The 9047-nt window shown below is 60.5% G+C and overlaps 1 protein-coding gene across 1 annotated transcript; it reads left to right on the forward strand.

Annotated features, from left to right (window-relative positions):
• Nucleotides 1-4118: 4118 nt before the first annotated feature.
• On the forward strand, nucleotides 4119-7647 carry LOC134341912 (mannan-binding lectin serine protease 1-like; the record flags this gene model as incomplete). The annotated part of the gene is made up of 2 exons (XM_063039842.1): nucleotides 4119-4351; nucleotides 7431-7647. Coding segments are annotated over exons 1-2 (435 nt in total), but the record flags the coding sequence as incomplete, so codon positions are not given.
• Nucleotides 7648-9047: the final 1400 nt, after the last annotated feature.

A 9047-nucleotide genomic window follows, 5' to 3' on the forward strand; every position in this document is an offset into this window, starting at 1 on the left:
GAGAGAGAGAGTGTGAGAGAGAGAGAATGTGAGAGAGAGAGAGTGATGGAGAGAGAGAGAGTGTGAGAGAGAGAGTGAGTGATGAGAGAGAGAGAGAGAGAGAGAGTGTGAGAGAGAGAGAGTGATGGAGAGAGAGAGTGTGAGAGAGAGAGATGTGTGAGAGAGAGAGTGATGAGAGAGAGAGTGATGATGAGAGAGAGAGATGTGAGAGAGAGAGAGTGATGGAGAGAGAGAGTGTGAGAGAGAGAGTGATGGAGAGAGAGAGTGTGAGAGAGAGAGTGATGTGAGAGAGAGAGTGTGAGAGAGAGAGAATGTGAGAGAGAGAGTGATGGAGAGAGAGAGTGTGAGAGAGAGAGAATGTGAGAGAGAGAGTGATGGAGAGAGAGAGTGTGAGAGAGAGAGAGTGATGGAGAGAGAGAATGTGAGAGAGAGAGTGTGAGAGAGAGAGTGTGAGAGAGAGAGTGATGGAGAGAGAGAGTGTGAGAGAGAGAGTGTGAGAGAGAGAGTGATGGAGAGAGAGAAGAGGGGGGGGGGTCGTTTAGGACATTGACCAGAGCACAACAAGACACTACTCCACTCCAAGCCAGAGAGACGTGTCCTTCCGGCTCACCACTGTGGGCCGGACCAATTCTAACAGCGGCCCCCGGGCCGACCCAGACCCTCTTCCCGCACGTTGAACGCCTCGGAAGATTCCCGTCCCGGGAAGGGCTACTCAGCCTGAGCGGCGCCCCCACCCGGTAAGCCATCCCCCTCCCACCGCCCACCACCGCGACCTACACATCAACTCGGTGTCCCTTTGCCCACAGAGCCGTCCGTGTGCGTGACTGTGAACTGTGTTGAATGGGAGCGCCCTTTTACACGGTTAACCGGGGTGTAAACTCAGGGTAGTGGGACGTCCGGTTAGGACGGAGATGAGGGGGGAATTTCTTTAGCCGGAGGGGCGATGAATCTGTGGAATTCCTCACCACAGGCGGCCGTGGAGGACGAGTCGCTGGGTGTACTTAAAGCGGAGGTGGATAGGTTCTTCATTGGTCGGGGGCGGCGGGGAGGAACTGACGGCAGGAGAGTGGGGCCGAGAGGGATAGTAAATCAGCCGTGACGGAATGGCGGAGCAGACTCGATGGGCTGAATGGCCCTACTCTGTCCCTCTCTCCGCATCTCACCGCCTCTCCGCACCGTTCTCTCTCTCTCCTCCCTCCCCGACCTCCACCCCTCTCGCCCCCCACCCCTGCCCCTCTCTCCTCCAAATTTCTCCCTCCTCTCTCTCCCCCTCTCCTTCCCCGCTCCTCTTTCCCCCGTCTCTCTCCCCCTCTCCCCCTCCACCTCCCTTCCCTCCGTCCCCTACCCCCTCTGCCACTTCTATCCGCCCTCCCCTGCCCCTCTGTCCTCCCCATCTCCCCCTCCCTCCCCTACCCCTCTCTCCCTCCACTATCCACCGTCTGCCGCCCCCTCCCTCCCTCCTCCCCATCTCTCCGTCCTCCCTCTCTCTCCGCCCATCTCCTTCCCCTCGTCCCCCTCCACCTCCCTTCCCTCCGCCCCTACCCCCTCTGCCATTTCTATCCACCCTCCCATCGAGCCCCTATCCTCCTCATCTCTCTATCCTTTCTCTCTCTCTCTCTCTCGTCTCCCTGCCCTCATCCCTCCCCCTCCCTCCCCTACCCCTCGCTCCCATTTCTAACCACCCTCATCTCCCTCTCCTTGACCTTCTCTCCTCCCCATCTCTCCCTCCTCCGCACTCTCTCTCTCCCCCTCTCCCTCCCCTACCCCTTTCCCATGACTATCCACCCTCTCCCACCCCTCTCTCCCCCCGCACCTTCCCCTCTCTTCCGTCCCTTCCCTACCCCCCTCTCCCGTTTCTATCCACACTATCTTCACTCATCTCCCTCCACTCATTCCCATCTCCTCCCCATCCCTTCCCCCTCTCCCTCCCCTTATCCTTATCCCCCTCGTTCCTCTCCGTCTCCTACCCATCTCTCCCTTCGCCTCTCTGTTTGTCTCCCCCTCTCCCTCCCCTCGTCCCTACCCCTCCCTCCCCTACCCCCTTTCCCATGACTATCCACCCTCTCCCACCCCCTTTCTCTCCCCTCGCCCCCTCCCCTCTCTTCCGTCCCTTCCCTACCCCCTCTCTCCCGTTTCTATCCACCCTATCTCACCTCATCTCCGTCTCCTCCCCATCCCTCCCTTCTCTCGCTCTCCCTCCTTCCCCTCCGTCTCCTATCCCTCGTCACTCTCTCCTCCCCAGCTCTCCCTCCTCCTCTCTCTGCCTCCCCCTCTCCCTACCCTCTCCCTCCCCTATCCCCTCTTTCCCATGACTATCCACCCTCTCTCACGGCCTCTCCCTCCCCTCCTATCCCCGACGCGATCTCCCTCCCCTGAATTACGTCCCAAAGCTGTTTACCGTCAGCCCGGTCAGCTAACAAGAAAGCCCGGCCAGGAAGCCACAGTTAATCTTTAAACCAGATCAACTGTCCGCCCAGCGTCCCCGGTTCGGGGGTGGTAGGGGGAGGAGTGGGGAGGGCGGGTTGCAACTGGCCCCTCCGCCGAAAACCCTCCACAACAAAAACGCCCCCTCTGTTCTCCCTCCCCGCCCTCCTCTCCAGAGGGGGCAGGGGGTTAATCCCAGAGGGTGGCGTCTGTCGGGAATTCGGGGGCGGGGGGGGGAGAGGGGACAGGTGAGAAGGAGGGAGGGATGTGATGCAGGGAGAGGAAATGAGGGAGGGGAGGGTAAGGAGGGAAGGGGAGGAGGGAAGGTAGGAATGAGGGTGGGGGTGAGAGGGGAGGTAAGGAGGGAAGGGGAGGAGGGAATGTAGGAATCAGGATGGGACTGAGAGGGGGAGGTAAGGAGAAGGGGAGGAGAGAAGGTAGGAATGAGGGTGGGAGTGAGAGAGGGTGGTAAGGAGGGAAGGTAGGAATGAGGGTGGGAGTGAGAGAGGGTGGTAAGGAGCGAAGGAGAGGAGGGAAGGTAGGAATGATGGTGGGAGTAAGAGGGAGTGGTAAGGAGGGAAGGGGAGGAGGGAAGGTAGGAATGAGGGTGGGAGTGAGAGGGGAGGTAAGGAGCGAAGGGGAGGAGGGAAGGTAGGAATGAGGGTGGGAGTAAGAGGGAGTGGTAAGGAGGGAAGGGGAGGAGGGAAGGTAGGAATGAGGGTGGGGGTGAGAGGGAGTGGTAAGGAGGGAAGGGGAGGAGGGAAGGTAGGAATGAGGGTGGGAGTGAGAGAGGGAGTGGTAAGGAGGGAAGGGGAGGAGGGAAGGTAGGAATGAGGGTGGGAGTGAGAGGGGAGGTAAGGAGGGAAGGGGAGGAGGGAAGGTAGGAATGAGGGTGGGAGTGAGAGGGGAGGTAAGGAGCGAAGGGGAGGAGGGAAGGTAGGAATGAGGGTGGGAGTAAGAGGGAGTGGTAAGGAGGGAAGGGGAGGAGGGAAGGTAGGAATGAGGGTGGGAGTGAGAGGGGAGGTAAGGAGGGAAGGGGAGGAGGGAAGGTAGGAATGAGGGTGGGAGTGAGAGGGGAGGTAAGGAGGGAAGGGGAGGAGGGAATGTAGGAATGAGGGTGGGAGTAAGAGGGAGTGGTAAGGAGGGAAGGGGAGGAGGGAAGGTAGGAATGAGGGTGGGGGTGAGAGGGGAGGTAAGGAGCGAAGGGGAGGAGGGAAGGTAGGAATGAGGGTGGGAGTAAGAGGGAGTGGTAAGGAGGGAAGGGGAGGAGGGAAGGTAGGAATGAGGGTGGGGATGAGAGGGGAGGTAAGGAGCGAAGGGGAGGAGGGAATGTAGGAATGAGGGTGGGAGTGAGAGAGGGTGGTAAGGAGGGAAGGTAGGAATGAGGGTGGGAGTGAGAGAGGGAGTGGTAAGGAGGGAAGGGGAGGAGGGAAGGTAGGAATGAGGGTGGGAGTGAGAGGGGAGGTAAGGAGGGAAGGGGAGGAGGGAAGGTAGGAATGAGGGTGGGAGTGAGAGAGGGAGTGGTAAGGAGGGAAGGGGAGGAGGGAAGGTAGGAATGAGGGTGGGAGTGAGGGGGAGGTAAGGAGGGAAGGGGAGGAGGGAAGGTAGGAATGAGGGTGGCAGTGAGAGGGGAAGTGGAGGAGGGAAGGTAGGAATGAGGGTGGGAGTAGGAGGGAAGGGGAGGAGGGGAAGTAGGAACGAGGGTGAGAATGAGAGGGGAGGTAAGGAGGGAGCGGAAGGGAGGAGGGGAGGAGGGAGGAAGGGAAGGGGCGAGGCTTGGACCGGTTCCCTCGTCGCAGTCCAGCCGCCGGGGAGAGCGGACGGTCGAAGCCGAACAAACTGTGTCCCGGAGCGGCGCGCAGACCCCGAGGGGGGTGAAAGGGGGAAGACTGGAGATTCTGCCGGCGGCGGCGCCGGTGGAGATGTGGTGAGAGGGGCCGGGGGCTGGAAGGGACAGGGCGGTGAAGAGACAAGACGACGGAGAGGAAGCGGGGTGGGGGGGGGGGGCAATGAGTGAAGGTGGGGGGGAGAGAAAATAAAGAGACGAGACAGAGGGATGAGAGGGGCGGGCAGTAAAGGAGTGGGGGACAGATGGGGAAGAGAGAGGAGAGAACTTGAGGGGAGAGAGAACGTGGGAGAACGGGCAGACAGAGAGAGAGAGAGAGGGAGAACGGGTGAGGTGGAGGGATAGGGAGGAGGGGGTAGGAGGTGGGAAGTGGAGGGCGTATTGCGCAGATCCCGAAATGATTACAAACGATTATCTGTGGGAACGGGTCAACAACAGTTACCGAGAATTTTCCAGTGCTTTCCGACTCAGCTGTTGCAAAACCATTCTTTTCAACCGACCATGACCCCATCTCCGGCTCCCGTCAAACCCACCGGGACCCCGTCTCCGGCTCCCGTCAGACCCACCTGGACCCCGTCCCCCGCTCCCGTCAGACCCACCGGGGCCCCGTCTCCCTCTCCCGTTAAACCCACCGGGACCCGGTCTCCCGCTCCCGTTAAACCCACCTGGACCCGGTCTCCCGCTCCCGTTAAACCCACCGGGACCCCATCTCCGGCTCCCCTTAAACCCATCTGGACCCCGTCCCCCGCTCCCGTCAGACCCACCGGGACCCGGTCTCCCGCTCCCGTTAAACCCACCGGGACCCCGTCTCCCGCTCCCGTCAGACCCATCGGGACCCCGTCCCCCGCTCCCGTCAGACCCACCGGGACCCGGTCTCCCTCTCCCGTTAAACCCACCGGGACCCCGTCTCCCGCTCCCGTTAAACCCACCGGGACCCGGTCTCCCGCTCCCCTCAAACCCACCGGGACCCCGTCTCCCGCTCCCGTTAAACCCACCGGGACCCCGTCTCCCGCTCCCGTCAGACCCACCTGGACCCCGTCCCCCGCTCCCGTCAGACCCACCGGGACCCCGTCTCCCGCTGCCGTCAGACCCACCTGGACCCCGTCCCCCGCTGCCGTCAGACCCACCGGGACCCGGTCTCCCGCTCCCGTTAAACCCACCGGGACCCGGTCTCCCGCTCCCGTTAAACCCACCGGGACCCGGTCTCCCTCTCCCGTTAAACCCACCGGGACCCCGTCTCCCGCTCCCGTCAAACCCACCGGGACCCCGTCTCCCGCTCCCGTCAGACCCACCGGGACCCCGTCTCCCGCTCCCTTCAGACCCACCGGGACCCCGTCTCCCGCTCCCGTCAGACCCACCGGGACCCCGTCTCCCGCTCCCGTCAAACCCACCGGGACCCCGTCTCCCGCTCCCTTCAAACCCACCGGGACCCCGTCTCCCGCTCCCGTCAAACCCACCTGGACTCCGTCTCCCTCTCCCGTCAGATCCACCGGGACCCCGTCTCCCGCTCCCGTCAGACCCACTGGGACCCCGTCTCCCGCTCCCGTCAGACCCACTGGGACCCCGTCTCCCGCTCCCGTCAGACCCACCGGGACCCCGTCTCCCTCTCCCGTCAAACCCACCGGGACCCCGTTTCGCGCCGAACTTACACCCAGCCCGCCTGCAAGCCGAACACAGAACCGTACCGCACAGAGACAGGACTTTCGGCCCACAAAAGCTGCTGCTGTAAATGATGCCGGTTTAAAGAATTTTTGCGGTGAATGCGCGGTGGGTGGCGGGAGGGGTTCGGCTGGAGGAGGAGGAAGAGTTGGCGGTGTGGAGGGTGGAGGGAAAGGAGAGGGGGAGTAGGAGACTGAGAAGGAGGGTTTATAAGGCAGCAGGAAGGGAGGAGAAGGCGGTGGAGAGAGGGAAGGTGTGAGACCTCTTGGAGATTGTACCGAGGGCGCACGGTAAAATCCTCATTGTCGCTCCCTTTCTCTCACTTCACCCCCCTCTCCCTCTGCTCCTCTCTCCCCCTCACTCCCTCCCGCTCTCCACCCGTCCCCCACCATGCCCAACTCACTTACTCGCATACCCTCTATTCCCACACCCGCTGCCCCAAATCTCCCCCCCACCGCTTGTTCCTTCTTTCTCCTCCTCTCTCTTCCCTCTCTCCCCGCTCGTTCCGCTCCCTCTCCTCTCTTCCCCACTGTCCCCTCTGTCTCCCCACGCCTCTCTCCCTACCCCCATCCCTCTCTCCACCTTTCTTCCCGCCTCTCCCCCTCCCTCTCCTCTTTCTCTGTTCTCCCCCTCTCCCGACCCTCTCTCCGCTCTCTGTTACCCTCTCTCTCACCCCTCCCTCTCCCCACCCCCTTCTCGACTGCCCCTCTCCCTTCGCTCCTCTCCTGACCCTCTCCCCGCCCCCTATTACCCTCTCTCTCCCCTCCCCCTTCTCTAATGCCCCTCACTCTCCCCGTCGCCCCCTCCGGCTCCCGTACCACACTCTGCCCCCGAATCGCCTCCCCGTCTCCCCCTCCGTTCTCCACCACACATTCCCCCCCTCCCGTTCACCCTTACTCCATGTTCTCCCCTTCACGCCGCCTCTCATCCCTCTCTCCTCCCCCTCTTTCCCCCTCCTTTCTTTCCCCCCGCTCGCTCCTCCCTCTATCGACCCTCTCTCTCTCGCCCTCCCTCTTCCCTCTCTTTCCCCATCCCTCCTTTCTCTCTCATCCCTCTCTCTCTCTCTCATCCCCCCCTCTCTCTCTCTCTCGCCCTCCCTCTTCCCTCTCTTTCCCCATCCCTCCTTTCTCTCTCATCCCCTCTCTCTCTCTCTCTCATCCCCCCCTCTCTCTCTCTCTCTCTCTCCCCCTCCCCCCCTCTCTCTCTCTCTCTCTCTCTCGCCCTCCCTCTTCCCTCTCTTTCCCCATCCCTCTCTCTCTCTCTCATCCCTCTCTCTCTCTCTCTCTCGCCCTCCCTCTTTCCTCTCTTTTCCCATCCCTCCTTTCTCTCTCATCCCTCTCTCTCTCTCTCTCTCATCCCTCTCTCTCTCTCTCTCTCTCTCTCTCTCGCCCTCCCTCTTCCCTCTCTTTCCCCATCCCTCCTTTCTTTCTCTCTCTCTCTCTCTCTCTCTCTCTTTCTCTCTCTCTCTCTCTCTCTCTCTCCCCCCCCCCCCCGCCTCCAGGCTCATCCTGTGCCTGCTCCTGGCCCCTCCGGGCTCCGGGTCCACCGTTCTGACCGGAATCCGGGGCCACTTCCACTCGCCGGGATACCCGCAGGGGTACCCCGGTGACGTAAACCTGACGTGGGAGATCCGGCTACCCCCGGGGTACGGGGTCGAGCTGCGCGTCACGCACGTCAACATCGAGCCGTCGCGGGACTGCGCCGACGATCATCTGCAGGTTACCGTCCGATCGGGGAGAGGGGAGGGAAGGAGAGGGGAGAGTAGGAGAGGGGGAGGGAAGGAGAGGGGAGAGTAGGAGAGGGGAGGGAAGGCGGGGGGAGGGAAGGAGGGGGGAGAGTAGGAGAGGGGGAGGGAAGGAGAGGGGAGGGAAGGAGAGGGGAGAGTAGGAGAGGGGAAGGGAAGGAGAGGGGAGGGAAGGAGGGAGGGGAGGGAAGGAGAGGGGAGAGTAGGAGAGGGGGAGGGAAGGAGAGGGGAGGGAAGGAGAGGGGAGGGAAGGAGAGGGGAGGGAAGGAGAGGGGAGAGTAGGAGAGGCGGAGGGAAGGAGAGAGGAGAGTAGGGGAGGGGGAGGGAAGGAGAGGGGAGGGAAGGAGAGAGGAGAGTAGGAGAGGGGGAGGGAAGGAGAGGGGAGGGAAGGAGAGGGGGAGAGTAGGAGAGGGGGAGGGAAGGAGAGGGGAGGGAAGGAGAGGGGAGAGTAGGAGAGGGGGAGGGAAGGAGAGGGGAGGGAAGGAGAGGGGAGGGAAGGAGAGGGGAGAGTAGGAGAGGGGGAGGTGTGGAGAGTACGGTACCCCGATGGAAACCATAATCCTACTGTACCATAGGACTACAGTACGGGATGGAGGGACGAGGGACACGAAATAGGGACGAGACCCTGAAAACCCAACGAGGGGATCCTACGAAAGACTACTGTAGACCCAAAAGAGACCATAGGGACCATGATGGAGATTCTGCAACCCAAAATCCCTAAACCCCGAGCGCGGGAATACGACAATGGAGATTTTGGAGGGATAATTGGATCCTACCGTAACTCTCATACTACAGTACTGTAGGGGCACCTAAAGGAGGGAATACCTAATGTCTAACGAAATAAGTACGCAATAACTACTCGAAATACCGTAATTCTGCAACCAATACCGGATCTGAAAACATAATCGAGATAGATCTATAGGATCTACAGTACTGTAGTCGGATCCTTAACCAATATGGAATCCTACTGTAGACCCAAAAGGCTACCGTGGGAATTCCTAAAACTACTGTAGGTACCGTACTCCTAGACCCAAACCGAATAACTGAAAATCCTACCGAATATGGAAATCAACCAAAATACCTACAGTACCGTATACCGTACCCAAAATGCATAATCCGAATCGACCATATACTACAGTACTACAGTACTGTAGTTTCAAATCTACAGACTACAGTACTGAAATACCTGAAATTGAAATCTATACCGTACTGAACCAACTGAAAATCTACAGTAATCCTACGCTAACCAATATACCATAGGACCAAAAAACCTAGAAAACCTCAACCAATCCTACCGTACTGTAGGTACCCCGAATACCTATAGGACTACAGTACCTAATCCTACCAATATGGATCTACTACAGTACCTACCTA

Source organism: Mobula hypostoma, unplaced genomic scaffold (genome assembly GCF_963921235.1).
Source record: "Mobula hypostoma unplaced genomic scaffold, sMobHyp1.1 scaffold_172, whole genome shotgun sequence".
NCBI lineage: Eukaryota > Metazoa > Chordata > Chondrichthyes > Myliobatiformes > Myliobatidae > Mobula > Mobula hypostoma.